Here is an 18,082-nt window from a genome sequence, read left to right on the forward strand (position 1 = left end):
AAATGTTTTTGTATTAGATGCATCACATTGATGTTTTTCTTTGATTTATTACCAGTAATCTGTGGAAATCAAACAACACGACAGGATTTTCATTAAGGAATTGCTGGGAACCATCATATAATAAAAAAATGGGAACACTGTCTTGTACAGAGGGGGTTTTGTTGTGTAGAATGGCACTGTGAAATAGAAATATATTGCAAGCAAGCTTATTATAATTTTCCTAGTAATGTTAAATTAAGTGAAAAAATATTTGAAATTTTGTAGTGTGTTTTATCTAACCAAATATGTCAAGAATTAGTATTTTAACATGTAACAGTATAAAAATTTTGAGATGACCCCCTCCCCCCCCAACTAAGCCTGCAATCCAGTATGCATTCTCCATTTACTACACATCTCAGTGTGGGCTAGTCACATCTTAGTTGCTCAGGAGCTATATGGCTAGTTGATGTCACAGCAAGTTGAAGTGATGGAGTAGCAGACTCTAGGAAGTTTTATGGAAATATTTTGGATAGTGTTCCTGCACAGCTAACAGCAATGGAAACCAACTATCTGATAATTAGTAAAGTGTTTTCCACAATTACTAAAAGTTTAGGGTAGGCAAAAATCAAGGATCAATTTTTAAATGGCCATAACTCTATCATAGTATTAAGAAAAATCATCTACCCTCTTATGTCCATTCTATCATGTGTGATACTTCCCTTTTTGGACTCATGATTTATTTTAAATGCCTGCCAGTTAAAGAGCTACTTAAAAGTGATTGTAGAAGGGAGTCCTTTATTTAAATAAAATACATTGAATAAGACTTAATTTATGCTAGGCAGTTGGAGATACAGAGTAGAAAAAGAAAAATCCCTTTTCTTCGAGAGTTCCTAGCCTTGTGTTGTCATTAATTGCTTATACAGCAGAACTTTCTTATAGGCATATGGGGGAACACTAATCATTTCCCTCACAACCCTTTGGGTGTGGTAACAGGTATTTGCAGCGCAGTTGTGCAGGGCTCTCTGGAATGGGCTGAGGACACCATGACAGCACAAAGCTTTTTGATATTTGATTGAACCCAGGAGTGTATAACCACTGAGCAACAACACCCCTAGGCCTTTCTAATTCTTTATTTTTTTAAAATTTTGAGACAGAGTCTTGCTAAGTTGCTGTGGCACCTCACTGAGCCTGATTTTGCACTTGGAACTCTTTTGCCTTAGCCTTCTGAATTGCTGGGGTTACAGGCTTGTGCCACTGTACCTGGCATGGCACAGAGATTTGAGTAGACGGAACAGAGTTTGTAAAAGGACATAGACATTCAATAGCATGTTGTGTTAGGCACACACAGAGTACTCACTACCACCAGGAAAGTGTGTCCAAGATTTGGCTGGAAAGGGAGGGCTTTTTTTTGCTTCATCCTATAAAATCGTAATTTTTTTCTTGTAGATGTAAAAGAAGGTAATGGTGATTTTTAGTATAAGCAGAGCCTGACAATTAGATTTTACGTTTTGAAAATGTAGTCTAGATGTATAGGTGATTTTTAAGAGAGGTCAGAATCACAAATAGGGATGACTCCATTTTGAAGAACTGTTACTATTGAGACAAAAGATGAACTGAATCATAACAGAAAGTAGGGTACACAAAGTTTAATAAATAAGCATTGGTGTGTCTGTCAGGTGTGTTGGGTCAGGGGAGCTAATAGTCAACAGTACTAAGGTTTCTGCTTTTACCCTGTTGTATAAGTTTAATTTCAGTATTTGTAGAATGTTTGGCTGTTGAACTCCACTAAGACTTGAAAATAAAGGTTTGGGACTTATGACAGAAGCCTGAGGCTGGTAATAACATATTTGGGAATTAAAAAAAATAAAAAGACATGGGAGTTTATGTGACCACAAAGGAAAACCATGGGGAGTTGGAAAGGAAGAAACAGATGGAATCTAAGCCCTCGCCAGCATTTAGGGGGATTATAGGGGTACAGAAGCCAAAAAAGGAGGATGAGATGATAGTACTGAAAGCTTAAGGAGAGGTCGGGAAGGAGTTGTCAAGGAAAGGGAGGTTTGAATGTGAGAGTGGTTAATAATACAAATGCTGCTAAGTGTAGAAACGTCCTGGCTTAAAAAAGTGACCACGAAATTTCATGTGGTCATTGGTAGGTGCATTAAAGCAGCTTCGGGTGAATGGTAGATCTGTAAGTCAGGGTTCAGCCTATAGTACAAATCCCAGGACCTCAAGCTAGGAATGGTATATACATTTTTAAAGGATTGTAAATAAAAACAAAATGTCTGTGTTCAGAGTCTGCTCTGGCTTAAAAGCTAAATATTTCTCAAATAGTACTTTGCAGGAAAAGTCTGCTGACTCCTGGAATATGTAAGAGGGTGGATTTCCACTTTGTTTCAAGGTGCTTAACTAGGAAAGAAAGGTCACAGTGCTTTTAGCAATAGAGGAATAGATAGGAATGATCAAACTCAACAAAAGGGAAAACAACAACAAAAATGACTCTCATGCTCTGTGACAGTTGTTGGAAGTAGGCATATTCATATGACCTAAAATAGAGTTATTTTAGAATACAGTGTTTTCTTCTTATATTGTAAACTGTGTATTGGGCAGTGCAGTTTATTCTTGACTTTTTTGTTTGTTTGTTTGTTTTAGGTGGTAAAAGAACTGTTAGAAAGTGCACCTTTTGGTTTACACTTAGGGCTAGATGACATCTATAAGTATATGGACTTAAATGCTTTTACAAGTGGAAATCATTGTAGATGAGAATTGAATGAAAAAATACATTCATGTATGAATATGTAGCTTCCATTTTTACTGTTCTCCCACAAGACATTTTCCAATATTTAAAAAAACCTTATTTGATTTAAATAGGTTTGTTTATGCTTAAGAAGCATTTAATCAAATTCATATTATCATTACCTAATTTTGTCTTTTATCTGCTTTTGTAAATTTCAAATATATTTAATTCAAATAAAATCTTTATTCTTACACTGCAAGCGTCTCTCAGTTCATTCTCCTGCCCAGTTCAATGCAGCAGGTATATACTGAGCATTAACTAAAGGCCCAGAATTATCATTGGTATCATAGACATAAAATCCAGAAATGCTTATGGTCTCAAGAAGATATAGGCACAAATCATCGCAAAACTACATGATTGAATTTAATGTGGTTAAATTTAGATTAAATACACTACAGTGTTTTTATTGAGACCTCATTCTGACTGGATGCCAGTACAATGTGAATGACTTCAAGTGTCTGAAAGTTTACCATGCAAATTCCCTTCTAGTGATTTTAAACTGTCAAGTCAGAAAAGTATTAAATTCTTATACAACAATTTCATTGTTTTACTGTTAATTATAGCAAAGGAAGATGCAAACTGTGCAGTGTGCGACAGCCCGGGAGACCTCTTAGATCAGTTCTTTTGTACCACTTGTGGTCAGCACTATCATGGAATGTGCCTGGATATAGCGGTTACTCCATTAAAACGTGCAGGTTGGCAATGTCCTGAGTGCAAAGTGTGCCAGAACTGCAAGTAAGTTTTAATTTCAACTCAAAGGTGTGTATTGAGTTTAAGAGAGACCCTATCATTAGGTGCTAAAGTTTTATGTAATATGATAAAAGTTGTTCATATTGCAGCTATATTCATTCAAACAGACTTCATTATGCCTTACGTGACTAGATATTAATGTTTCTATTAGTTTGAACCCTAAGCAGAACAAATTTTAATTTAAATTCTCCTGGTTGCCTAAAAATCTAATTTAAATATGCCAACAATTTGTAAATGAATGATCTTAATAATTTAAGCATTAGAAAAATAAATCAGTTTTTCTTGAGAGGATCTGGGGAGTTGATTTAATAGGAAAGAGAAGCTCTAACTTCAGAAATTGGTTCCTAGAGTTGAGCCAGGATAATCAGTGATGCATTTGAATTTCTTTTCCAGAAAGGACACTTTTTTCTAAGACTGCTATTTTAATAAAACCTTTATATTTATCTGAAAGACTTACCTTCAGTAGATTCTGGTCACCATAATTCTAAAATGAAGTATTGTGTGTGGCATTTAAGCATTTGTTATGGAGTTACCTTCTTTTATTTGTTGTATTCTGTCCTTGGTCATTTCTATAGTCTTTTCTCTGCCCCTCACTGCCCCCTATCAGCAAGATAATCGGGCATGTTACCAGCAACATCAGCAATTTAAAGATTGCTGTTTACAACCCTGACTAGAAGGAATTAATATCCAGCATCACCATGTTCAGCTTATTTTTTTATTCAGTTTGATGATAGCATCAATATCTTAGACTTATATGGAATAAATTAGACCATTTGCCTTCATATTTTCATAAAAATTAGGTAAAATAAAAAGTAAACATTTTTCAGTACCTTGTATCTGTATTCAGTTTCTTGGGAAGGAATGAGAGAACCTGGAGAGAGTGTTTAGCCTCCAAGATTTCTTCCATGTAGCAGAAGAGATAAAGTATGCAACAACATTATATGTAGAATTTGTTGAACTGAATAGTAACTGGAGGCCAGCTTTTGCCCATTTTCCTGTTTGCTTCTGCTTATGCCCATGTTTGATTCAGAGATCCTCTTTCAACTCTTCTTGCATTCCCTGTTTTTGCTTTACCCCTCCTCTTGAATTAAATTTAGTATCCGAGAGTGATTAAATGCTAAGAATTGAGACAGATTTATGTGGTAGGGCTGGGTCCCAATATTTAGGGCAAAAGAGTATTTAAAGAAAGCTTTTAGATTTTCAGTAAATTCTTAATAATTATGACAAGATTATTTTTCTTAGTACATATTATTTAATACTTATTGCTTAGTGGACATTTTAAGCTCACATTTTAATTCACACAGAAATCTTTGATTATTATTCCCATTTTATATCTGAAATTCAAGGAAGTCTCAGTTTGCACAGCTGGGGAACAACAGTTTGAAAACAAATACATATCTGATGTCAGATTTGACCCTCTGTCATTATATGACAATACCTTTGCCTTTCACGCTACCAAAATTTGGTCCTTTCCACACAGTATCACCTAGCAGCTACCGTTCCTTCCCCACAAATGGATGGGCATGAGCTATTTCATCAAAAAACATGAGAGGTTCATCTTGCTTTCCCCTCGTCTTCTGCAGGAGTCCTAAAGTGACAAAAGCAAGTTACTGTAGGTGAACTTCCAGTAAGGATAACCTTTTAGGGACCCATGGTTGGGGGTTACCTCATCATTATCTATGCAGAGAGAGAAACAGATACTGAGGTGTTTATGAACTGTGCAGTTTCTAGGACTGATCCTTTTCATGATTACTTATGTTATAAAACATAAGTTTAAAGATAAGGCATCATTAATGCTATCTTATTTTTTAGACAATCGGGAGAAGATAGCAAGATGCTAGTGTGTGATACGTGTGACAAAGGGTATCATACTTTTTGTCTTCAACCAGTTATGAAATCAGTACCAACCAATGGCTGGAAATGCAAAGTAAGTTGTTTATTTTTTTAAGAAAAATATCCTCTGTATGTTTTATATAGAGAGCAGACAAATCAGATATCTATTCAAATCTATACATCATAAACTTTAAAAAATCCTTTAAACTTCATTGACATATAACGGATATACAACAAACTGCACATATTTAAAGTATATAATTTGACACATGTATACACCATGAGACTGTCATCGTCTTCAACATAATGAACCTCGTCATCATTCCCAAAAGTTGCCTGGTGCCCTTGGGTACCTGCCTTCTTTTATGTCCACACACTCCTCGGGTTTTCCCAGCCAGTGTGCTTTTGCTCACTGTAGATTAGTGTTCATGGTCTAGAATTTTGTACAAATGCCATCATATAGTATATACTCTAATTTTATCTGGCTTTTTTGGCTCAGAGGTTTATTTTGAGTTTTTTTCATATTGTTGCACATATCACTTGTGAGTCCTTTGTATTATTGAGTGGTAGAGATACCCAAGTTGTTTCTTAAATCTCTGTTGGTGAACCTTTGGGCTATTTACAGTTTGGGGCTGCTACCAAAAATATTCTGAACTGATTTATCAATATTCGTGTGGTTCTTAATGAAAGAAACTTGTTTTGCATTATTAATCAGTCTTCCCAGACACCTATGAAATAGGTGGTATTTCCATGAGGAACCTGAAAAACCAGATGTATTTTATAATTCATAATCCCCAGGTAAAGGATATTGCATTCTGATTGATTAACTCTTAGACCCCCTTATAATTAATTTGTGTGTACATGTACCTATGTTAGTATGCATATATATATATATATATATATATATATATATACACACACACACTTGTATTAAGAATTTGGAATCATACTGTGCGACTTTTAGGTTCTGTCTCTTCCGTGGTAGTTTTAAATAAATGATTAGTGACTCAGATATTTATTTTTTTAGCTACTGTCTAAAGTTTCTCTTGGTTTTGATATGTGGACAAGATCTTCAGATATTTTTCTACATTTTTATTGCTTAAGATACCAGAACTTCTATTTTGTGGGTACTTTTTAAGATCTGTTTGCAGTTACTTTTAATTTTTCCTTATTCTTTTGGTCAGTAAATTACTTTTTCTTCTTTCATCTGTTTTGTATCTGCATTTGTTTGACCCTGAGATATACCATGTTGGTCACTTTAAGCTTCCCCAGGAATTAGTTCTCATTATTGTCTGTAGTTCCTGTGGGTTGACTGACAATTCTGCCTACTTGGGTAGAGTTTGTGTAGGACCAGGTAAGCAACAAAAAATTTTAGGTGTTTACCCAGAAACATAAAGTATTTAGATTCTTAAAGTGAAAATAGAAGATAAGAATAATTCAAGTTTACCTTCAGATCTCTCAGCTTATTTAGTAAAACTAATTTTAAGAAAAATTCTGGGATGATATTTACAAACAGTATTTACTGTGGTCTTTCTTTGAATGTTCTCTAGAAGTTCAAATCAATCATAAAAAGTAGCCCAGGTGTTTCCTTTAAAATCTGTTTAGGCCAATGAGTAAATTCCAAATTGAGGGCTGATGAAAACTTAATGGTTAAGTAAGTTGTCCAGGTTTACTTATTTGTAGATATAGAATAGCGACTAAAATTCAGATTCCTTTCTTAAACTATAGATGTCATATTCTAACAGCCCGTTGTCTCCCTGTGTCACCATGTTACATATGCCTAGTTGTGTAATAAGGGCTTTGCTCCCTACACTAATGAAGATTATTTTTTATTTGTATTAGAATGTAGGTCCAAAGAAACTAAGGATTCCAGATCCATATGCTATCTGCCCCCACCCATGTTGACCTCAGTTATTTATAATCTTAACTTTAAAAAGTCAAATAGAATTTATAAGGAAAACACAAGGAAGTAAGAAATACTAATCTTATCTAACGGATAACTTTGCTCTGAAACTAAATTGCCAGGATTGGGTGTGATAGATGTTTCCTCAGTTCCAGTTCATTGCTTAAGCTTTTTCTTTGACTTTAATGTTGACACAGATAATTTTTCTTATTTCTTTTTTCATGGTGCTGAGGATTGGACCAAGGGCCTCATGCCTGCTAGGCAAGTGCTGTGGCACTGAGCCACACATCCCCAGCCCAGAACGCATTTCTATTTATGTGTTTTTTTAAAAAAAATAGTATTGATGATGTGCCCTTTTTTGCTAGTTCAGGCTAATAAGACTTTGGAAAGCAGTCCTTGAACATTCAATTTAATGAAATGTCACTAAACTCTGTAAAGCTTTTGTTCACAGGCTCACCATGGTTGTACAACTGAAATCTGTAATAAATTTATCAATCTAGTTATTTCTCAGATACAGAAGTTCCTCATTATAATTTACTGGTATGCTGTTTGCAGCTTATTGTAAGTAGATACAGGCAAGACAAGAATCCTCTGCTTTCTCTGAGAGTTACGATACTCAGTATTGGGGTACTTGTCCCTGTTCCATCCTGACACCCATGCTTTTTCCCTTGATAGTAGTGTGTAGAAAACGTGCTTATTTCTGCTTTCAAGGAGAAATGTGCACTTGTCATAAATACAAATGCTAAATGCAGGCATTACAACTTGGATCGCAGTCATCTTGAAGGTCAGTTAAATTTTATATTAATTTTTAATTAGTATTTTTATACTTCAAAGTCTCTGAAATCATGTAGCTCTCCAAAGTCAGTGATGTCCCTGCAGCCTCCCATTCTTGTCCCATTGACACAGAAGTGTGCTCTTGGTGTATTTTCCCTAGGCCTCCCTTTCCCCTTCTATTCAAAGGCCCACCCGTCATGTTCTTCTATCCTCCAGGGTGCAGTATTCAAGGGGTTGGGGGTGGAGTGGGGTGCTGGAGATGGCACCTGGGATTGGAAGCCTGGGGACACTTCCCAGGTTAGGCTTCTCTGGCTGCTGGGGTTCTCAGGCTCTGCCACTGGCTTGGAGGGTCCACTGTGTTCCTCCCCTTCAGGGCTGGAGAGAGTGGTGGCCTGCAGGAATGGAGGTGCTATGCCCATCTGGGCTGGTCCTCTTGGGCCTTTTTAGAATGCCTTTTTCAAATGCCTTCAAGGAAGATAGGCTAGAGACCTGGTAAGGAGGGTGCTCCAGCTGCAGGTTCAGGGGCAGGGTGGGAGGAGACACAGAGGGAGCCTGCACCTCTGCTTCACTCCCTCCGGGGACAGACAGTTGGCACCTGGAACTTGGAAGCAGGGTTTTGGGCTTCTAGGGTGGTCCTGAGCCAGTTCTCTTAGGCAGCGGTCAGAATGCTGGGAGTCTGAGTGGAGAGGCCATTTCACCTGGGATTCAAAGAGCCACTGGGCACCTGCGCTCAGTTGTGGCCACTAGGGAGGTGGAGCCTGCTCACTGAAGATGGCCTGCTTTCTCGGGTAGTTCCATTTCCTCCCCTGGTTGAATGAGAGGTGTGATGTGTCCTCTTGATAATCAGGCTAAGGAAAAAAATCCTACTGTTTAATGGATTGGTACATTTATATTTTTATCTTAATGCAGTGCCTCTGTTGCCTTTTGCCATTTTGAAATATGAAGTCAATTTTGTAATTCATTTTCTTTCCTAATGAGAAAGAATATGTCAGACTGTAAATTCACCTTTGATTATAACTTTGGTTGCACCCAAATTGTATTTGTAACCTTATATGTATGTATACCTCACATAATAGCTTTATGTTTTTTTTTTTTATGGTTGTGCTGAAGTGTGTTAATTTCTTCTTTAATGGTGTTTAATCAATTTATCTGATGTAGGTTTTTTTTTTTTTTTTGAAACAAATGTTTAATACTTCCAATAGTGACTTTTTAAAAGTGAAACATTTACGTTAATTATTTCATTGTTAGATGAAATCTTTTCACTTCGTGTTTTCAATGGTTGATTAAAAAAATGGTAAAATTAACCACTATAATTGTTCCTATCAATCTTTTTGTATCCTTCCCTATTTGAATAAGACATTTATTTTGTGGCTGTTACTTAGCAAACAGGCCAGACCAATGCTCTGTGCTTTTTATTAGTATAAAATTACGTTTTTATCTGTATAACACTTGTTTTTCCTTTTTCTTGTGGGTGCTTTACTTTTTTGCTTTTACTTTGCTTTATATGGATGCATAGACTTGTTTTGTATGGGTGCATAGGTACCAGTTGAATGTTATCTTTTAACATCTTTTTACTTAGGATCCTTTGTGTCTTTTTAAATGTGTGTTTTGAAAGGATTAATAGAGCTAATTATTTAGATCGATAGTTGTAATCAAAATGATTGACAATTTTAAGGCAAAATTGTTCTTTCAGTTTCCTATTTGTTTTCTGTTCTATTCACTTCCTACATTGATTATCAATTTAGGGTCATATTTTATGAATGTTAATGATTATATAAGTTTAAGTATAAATTTTCTTTCACCTCCATTGCAAATAAAAAACATTACTCTTTAAAAAAATTCACTTCATTGTAATCCTTTTTTTGACCTGAAAGCTTTGGGGTCTTTGTTCTAATTCTTCAGATTTGCTTTCAGCAGCTATCCACACTAGATAATACTAATTTTGCCTGGAACATGTTGTCATCACTGTCAGTCTCTGAGCAGGTCCACTTAAGGACTGAATAAGGGGATTTTTTTTGGCAGGGGGCATTAGTGATGGTGATCTCATTTTTCCTTCTTGCTCCTCTTTCTGACTTGACTAACATGTCATAAATCATGTATTTATTTTGCAAACAAGGTTTTTCCTGATTACCCAGACCTCACCTTTTTTTCTTTTTTTTTTTTGAGTTTTGGTTATGTTCCAGAGAATGGCTCACTATGTATAATTATAATGCACCAATAAAAAATATGTAAAAAGCAAAGAATTGCCAATTTTCTGAAATCCCTCACAGCTCAAAGAGATTTATTCCCTTCAGACTACTTTATATTCTAGAAACATCTTTTTTCCCAGAGTTTTTCCAGTTTTTTGTATCACAGAAGAAAAAAAAAAAAGACTGTGGGGTTTTCTTTCTTCTCTTCTCTTTTTGTTGCTGTTGTGGGGGAGGCACCTGAAAACTTTGGGATTTTGTTTGTTATTCTTTGGGTCTGCCTCCAGGAGCTGTCTGTTGATTGTTCTACACTAACTAGTTTCACCTGGAACTTGTTGGTCACTGTTGGTGTTTGGCCAGGCCTATTTAAAAGAGGAGCGTTTTTTACTTAAAAAATATTTTTTTTACAGCCTTATTAATAATATCTAGTAAAATTGGGCAGCTTTGTTTCCTACTCTTTATTCACTGTCATCTTCATTATGTTTTTCATTATCTTGGAAAATTTCTGTGGAGAGCTGACAGTTTCTCAGCTGTCTTCTGACTTTGCTTTGGTGTACTCTTGCTAATTTGCACTCTGTCACAGTTTGCTGTTCTCTGTGAGAGGGACAGAATTATATACTATATTGTTGAGAATACTATTGGATACTTAATTTTTAAATTCTGTTCTATGGAGGCACTCTGTAGAATCATTTTACGAGTTTTTCCGTTACTCAGTATATGGTCTTGGGCAAGTTGGTTGACTTTCCTAAGTCAGTGTGTGGAGTGCTAGGAGTACTGACCTCTCAGGGATGTTGGATTTAATGAGGTGAGGCTTGCAAAGTGCCCAGCATGATCCTAGACACCAAGTTTGCACCCAAATAACTGTCTTGGAGGCTTTTCTTGAAAGGTTTATCCTCTGAGCTGTTGAAGATTGATCCTCTTCCTCTGATATTAAAATGCTTTCATGGTTGTCTATAGTCTTCAGTGCTTAACATTTGAGGGCGTGTCGCCTTGGCTTCACTGTGGTGGAAGCTGGAGATGCTGGGGCAAGTAGGTGTGCCCTTAGGGGTGCCAGTCAAGAAGGGACTGCTTTCTGCTGGGCTAGAACAAAGGTGTTTCTCTGGGTCCTTGTTACGTATCTTCATTGCAAGGTCAGTTTCTTTTCCCTTTTTCTCTCTCAAGAATGCTTGCCTTTAGTATGTTTTAAAACTTTGGTTTTTTTAGTTGAAAGTTATTTTAAACTTTCAAAGGTGAAAAAATAGCCAGGTATGGTGGCGTATGCCTGTATTCCCAGAGGCTTAGGAGGCTGAGGCAGGAGGTACGAGAATTCAAAGCCAGCCTCAGCAAAAGTGAGGCACTAAGCAACTCAGACCCTGTCTCTAAATAAAATACAAAATAGGACTGGGGATATGGTTCAGTGGTTGAGTGTCCCTGAGTTCAATCCCTGGTTAAAAAAAAAAAGTGAAAAAATAAAAATAATATCCATATGCCATTTATTTAGATTCATCTCTTGATAGCATTTCTTACAGTTATCATTGTGCATGACCACTATCCTGTGTGTCATATCAGTTGATTCTTGTCCAACATTTAAAAATAAGTTACATACGTGTGTCCCCTTTATCTTTAAATATTAGTATTTCCTAATAATAGGGATATTCTTACATAAATACAGAAGTCTCTTCAACTTAAAATTTTCACCAGTACTGTATTTTCATCTAATGTAACTTCCATATTTTAATATTGTCTCTTGATCTAATGTTCCATGTATTGTCCTCCTTTCCAAGTCAAAGTTCTGGATTGTAGGTTAGGTTTGTTAATTGATTTAGAAAGTAATGGCATCTAGGTAAGATTTCCTAATCAAGAACAATGGGGACTGGGGTTGTGACTCATTGGTTGAGTGCTTGCTTAGCATGTGTGAGGCACTGGGTTCGATTCTCAGCACCACATATAAATAAATGAATAAAGGTCTATGAACATCTAAGTAAATAAATGCCCCCCCCCCAAAAAAAAATAATAAAAAACAAAAAAAGAACCATGGGTGTCTTTGCATTTTCTCAGGTCTAGTTTTGTGTCTTTTAGGAGTGTCGTAATTTTTTTTCATGTAGATATTTAACATCTTAAGTTTATTCTTAAATATCTATTTTGTTGCAGTTATAAGTAGGATTTTCTCATCTCTTAGCTGGTTATTGTTCGTATATGCAAATTGTTAACTTGCATACTAATTTTATGTCTTGCTGCTTTGTTAAATTATTGTATTGAATTTATAAATTCTCTAGGATTTTTCAAGTATATTATTTGTCATTTACAAGTAGAATTAAAAACGTTTCTTTTCCTTGTCTTATGCCTCTGTTGTCACTTGTTTCAAAGTTTGCCTTGGCCCCAGCACCATATTAAGGAGTAGTAGAAATGGTAGGCATCTGTACATTGCTCCTGGCCTTAGTGGGAGTTCTTCCTGTGTTCCCCATTGAATAATATGTTGCCTTTAGAACTGAAGTGTGTTTTTCCTTGCACTCATCCCTCTGCGCCAAATGCTGAGGATCTAACCAGGTCCTAGGCCATGCTAGATAAGAACTCTGCCACTGAGCTCCATCTTTAGCACCTCACCCCCAATTCATTTTTTACTTTCTTAAGAAATTATATTGGGAAGTGGTTTTGATTTTTTTTCCTCAAAGAATTTTATTTAATATCTATCAGTAATTTTTTTCTTTTCCAGAACTATTGTGCTAAACTTTATTAGTACATATTTCTAATAGTTAAACATCCTTGTGTTTCTTTTATATATCCCACTTGTAGTTTATTGTTTTCTTAATGTGGTATTAGAATCTGCTTGATAGTTTATCTAGGATTTTTGCATCAGTAAGTTTGTCTATTTTAAATTTGTAAGGCTAATAGATCTGTGATGTTTCGTTTTGTACCCGGGATTGAACCCAGGAGAACAAAGCCACTGAGCCACGTCTCCAACCCTTTTTATGTTTTGAGACAGGGTCCCTCCAGTTGCTTAGGCTGACTGTCCTCATGACCCCCCTGTCTTACCTCCTCAAGTGACTGGGCTTGTGCCACTGTGCTAGCAATCTGTCTCTGAGTGATTGTATTAGCAGCTTGAAAAGATGAAGTTCCTTTTTATTGGTGTTTTAGATTGGAAAGTCAGGGTGGGTGAGGTTCCTATAGTTTACCAGCCTTGTGCCCAGAATTTGTAGAGCCCTGGCTAGCTCCTAGGCACAGTAAAGGTTCTGGCTTACCTTTGGCTGGCTTTGTACTTCACAGGAAGTTCTGCTTTGGTTAGAATAGGGCTACTCTTTATTCTGAAAATATTTGGAACTGTCATTAAATTTTGATGTGCAGTGACTATTTTCACAATTTTAAGCAGTGCGTCACATGGAGTAGCTATTTTGCTAGAGTTTTTGTTTTTAGTTTATAAGCTACTGGGAAGCAAATGGAATACTTAAGTAGCATGGTTTTGTGGCCAATATTGAATTGAGTAGGTTTATTTGACAGAAGTTACTTCCTGATTATATAATGTTTCATTTTTAAAGTTTGTTGTTACTGTGTTTTCAGTTTCCTTCTTCCACGTTTATATTTTCCTGGATACCCACATCCTCTACTTAAATTTACCTAGAGGTTTTAGTGTAAATTTTGTGAAGCCAGGTGTCATTCAAAACAAAACCTTTTTCCAAAGCATTCAACCCTGAATATTATGACATGAAAATTAAAGCTTAATGTGTAATCCACAGCATTTTCATTGATTTCATAAAGGTTTACATTAGAACTGGAATTACAAATGTATAACAAACTTTTTTTGTTTTTATTTTTCCTGGTGTTTAGAATTGCAGAATGTGTGTAGAGTGTGGCACACGGTCTAGTTCTCAGTGGCATCACAATTGCCTGATATGTGACGCTTGTTACCAACAGCAGGATAATTTATGTCCTTTCTGTGGAAAGTGCTACCACCCAGAACTGCAGAAAGACATGCTCCATTGTAATATATGCAAGAGGTAAGAAGGTGCAACTGTTCCATTTGTTTTGTTCAAACTTTGCCTCCCCTTTCCCTAGATACTAACTTGAGTTTGAATTAGACATTTTAATTGAAATATACTTATCACTGCAGATGGGTTCACTTAGAATGTGACAAGCCAACAGATCTTGAACTGGACTCTCAGCTCAAAGAAGAGTATATCTGCATGTATTGTAAACACTTAGGAGCTGAGATGGATCCCTTACAGCCAGGCGATGGAGTAGAGATGGAGGAACTCACTACAGGTGAACACAGGAGTTCTGGGTTTTCTTTACAGTGTTGTGCCAGCTGGTCACCAATGTGCTACTCTAATCATATTGACGGGATCCTGTGCTTCAGATCCCATGTTGTTATCAGTATCTTAACCTTTAGTGTGCTTGTTATCTGGGCCATCTCTGAATTGAATGACTGAAGAAAAATCTGGCTTCCTTCATAGCTTCATGGTTGGATCCCAGGTCTATATGCTTTCCTTCAGTTTTGTTCTTTAAGCCGTTTCCTTAGCTGTGGGCATGAAGCTTAGTTTTTTCCTTCATAATCTGAGTTGTCTTAGATTATAAAAATAAGTGTTTTATAACCCTTCATAAGTGTTAATTATCTCCTGGGCCCAAAATTCTGTTAAGATAGAGCATGTTTTTAATAGTATCCTATTGTTGTAAGCATAATAAGATTTTTCAGCAGAAGGTAAAGAAGTATACCTCCTTACTAGGTTGTTTTTCATTTTCACCAATCTGATTGGCAACCTTTATAAAAGTTCTATTTTATCATCCTGAAGGTGCTTTAATGCAGCCATCTTAATTACTAACCTTTTATTTCTAGCATGCCATCAGTATGCAGTAGTGGGCTATCCTTTAAAAATAAGAAAATGCCAGTAATCGCGCACGCACACGTGTGTGTGTGTGTGTGTGTGTGTGTGTGTGTGTGTGTGTATCTATCTCAATGTGTACTACATACATACAGATTTTTCTTTGGTAGTGCTGGGGATCAGATTCAGTGAACTAACTATATCAATCACAAGCCCATAAAATATACTTTTAATTGTTATATAACTGGTTACTTTTAATACATTATAATTTTGATGCTTTAAAAACTATAAATACGTATTTGGTTCAAAAAAGTAATTCAAGAAGAAAAACTGGTGGCATTTCTTGTGATGGTTTACTTTTGTCAGAATAAGACATTAATTGTTAACTCCCTAAGCAAAAACAGAAAAACGCATTCTAAACTAAAGAATTAATAATTTTCTGTTAAGATTATAACAACGAAATGGAAGTTGAAGGATCCGAAGATCACCAAATGATATTTCTGGAGCAAGCAGTTGATAAAGATGTCACTGATCAGCAGTCCACACCTGGAATTGTTCCAGATGGTAAGCATGTTTGTGATGATGGAATATATTCTGTTTTTGAAGGAGATATATTAAATTGTGAATGTCTAATAAATCTGAGCACCCTGCATAAAACTTAGCCAAGATATGGACAGTTAGGAAATTGTTTAGAGAGGAACTTTTTGGAAAAAATAATCTTTGCTATAAATCAATAGGAGAAGGGGCGTGTAATATTACTCGTTGAGATTAATCTAGATTTAATAAGTACATACTTTTCTAGGAATCAAGTGATTTGTATTCAAAAGCATTTTTTTTTTTTGATTTGTTGTAATTTCTAACTTGAGCTGTGGCTGATTGTAAGGTATTTCATGCTGAGATAATGAAAAACATTAAAATATCTCAGCAATCCTACTGTGGGGTATTTCAATGGTATTGCATGTTTTTGCAGTATAGATAATAGCTGTTACTGTAAGTGAGGATCTGTGGTTAATGAGAGACTGCTGTTAGAAAATTACTTATTAAATTAAATCATGGACATAAGAAATTCTCTGATATTTGTTATGTCATGTTAAATTATGTAGGTTGTATATACATAAAACACCTTAGATTTTTGTTTGAAATCTGTTTAGTACATTTTAACAACTCTCATGAAAAATTATACTTCATAAATGTGTAAAGTGAAGAATAATATGAAATAGTTATAGTAAAGCTCACATATATACACAGATATCTAATTTTATTTTCCTGTGCTAGTTGGTAATGTATGTTTTGTGCTTATATTGGAAACTAAGATAAATCTTACTCAAATTAGTTGAGAGAGCAATGTTAGAGAAATTTTGACTCCTTGCTAGAAATTCCATAATATATCATTTGTAGCAGTTCAAGTCCATACTGAAGAGCAGCAGAAAAATAATCCTTCAGAAAGTCTTGATACAGACGATCTTCTCATTTCTGGTAAGCCATATATTCAAACTATTTCATTTGATCAAATTACAAGATAATCCCTTTATAGTGCAGATTCAAAGAATTGTCCAGTGAATTTTTAATTTTTAATTCACTTTATTAATGTAATTTAAAAATTACCTTGAGGGCATTTGGAATAAATGCCTTTTATTTTCATGCCAGTTGAGACCTCTACTCTTAAGAAAGACTGGGTCAAATCTATCAGTCAGTGATTGTGTGTATTTCTAATATTTAATGTGTTTATAGGCTTGCTAAGATTAGTGTCTTAGGGCATGATTATGAGGAAGAACAAGAATTATATCCAAAATGTATTGGGTAGGTTGACGGGTACAGCTGCTAAGCAGAATAAGTCTTTGTGGTTTAGTCTTTCCTATCTGTGTTCATTTCTTATTTGAGTCCACTACAACAGGGTGTCTGCAAAATATCTTTACTAGATATTGTAGATCAGTCTTCATCTTTACCTTGGACACCTTACACAGTATCACTGGTCTTCTTTTTTCTAGCTGCAAAATGTGTATGATAACTTTACCTACATAATTTTGGTCCTTTTGTAAGTGCTTACATTGCAAAACGTTGGGCGTGTATGATAAAATTATATTATTAATCTCTTTTGGTGTTCTTACCAGAAATTACATTAAGCTCTTGGGGTCATATTTCAACCGTGTTTTCACACGATCTGTGATTGATTCTAATCCACAAGCCCTTGAATATTTTTACTTTTATTAACTTAATAATTGCCTTTCTTGATGAATGCCTTCTGATATAAGTTGTGATTTAACCAAGTATTCATATCTATTTATTGACATTTATATATTCCTAGATATTTGTAAATTTGTGTATTAATATAACATGTTCTGATTTTGTAGAATCATCTCACAATAAAATGAATCCTGAATTGGAAAATGAAATTTCTCATGAAATTGGTGGTGAAAAAATGGAAATGCCATCCAAAGTGATGCTTATTCAAGATGAAGATCAAAATGAAGAAAAAATGGAAGTGACAGAGAGCACTGACGTTCTCCCACAGCAGACCATCCTGCAGCAAGAGGAGCTGCAGTTGTTAGAGGAATCCAAGATGGTGGAATTCAAAGAAGAACCAAGGCTTCCAAACTCAGTCATTGAATCTGTCACCATTCCACGAGAAGCCTTAGTGCCCTCAAGTGAGGAAAGTACTTCATTGTGTTCTAAGGAACAGTTGGTTACAGAAAGGTTGCAAGAAAAAATGGAACAGAAAGAAAATTCTGAATTCTCCACTGAGTTCATGGACTTTGAAATGACTCCTGCAGTGGAGAGTTGTATCAAAGAGGGTTCATGTCACGGAGACAAATCTGTGAAGTTGCCACCTGAGGCTGTGGCAGCATTTTCATCAGCAGCAGACGCAAGCAAGGCAAGATCGTCTTCCTCTCCAACACTTGCTTCAGACTTGCCTTCACATGCCATGCTGCACGGTTACCCTTCGACTCTTGGTTCCTCTGCTGGAAATATCATGCCAACAACTTACATCTCAGTCACTCCAAAAATTGGCATGGGTAAACCAGCTATTACCAAAAGAAAATTTTCTCCTGGTAGACCCAGATCCAAACAG

The 18,082-nt window shown here is 35.8% G+C and overlaps 1 protein-coding gene across 19 annotated transcripts in view; it reads left to right on the plus strand.

Moving 5' to 3' along the window:
- Positions 1-18,082, plus strand: part of Kmt2c (lysine methyltransferase 2C) — a 268,206-nt gene that overhangs the window by 141,661 nt on the left and 108,463 nt on the right. For 17 of the 19 annotated variants that reach the window (XM_047559963.1, XM_047559970.1, XM_047559969.1 and 14 more), the window contains 7 exons: positions 3,337-3,508; positions 5,336-5,450; positions 14,021-14,190; positions 14,304-14,455; positions 15,460-15,576; positions 16,411-16,488; positions 17,364-18,082. In XM_047559963.1, the coding sequence (XP_047415919.1) occupies positions 3,337-3,508; positions 5,336-5,450; positions 14,021-14,190; positions 14,304-14,455; positions 15,460-15,576; positions 16,411-16,488; positions 17,364-18,082 (1,523 nt within the window). The remainder of the gene's footprint in view (positions 1-3,336; positions 3,509-5,335; positions 5,451-14,020; positions 14,191-14,303; positions 14,456-15,459; positions 15,577-16,410; positions 16,489-17,363) is intronic. The other 2 variants (XM_047559965.1, XM_047559977.1) reach the window with 1 other exon arrangement.

The sequence above is a fragment of the Sciurus carolinensis genome, chromosome 8 (genome assembly GCF_902686445.1).
Source record: "Sciurus carolinensis chromosome 8, mSciCar1.2, whole genome shotgun sequence".
Lineage (NCBI taxonomy): Eukaryota > Metazoa > Chordata > Mammalia > Rodentia > Sciuridae > Sciurus > Sciurus carolinensis.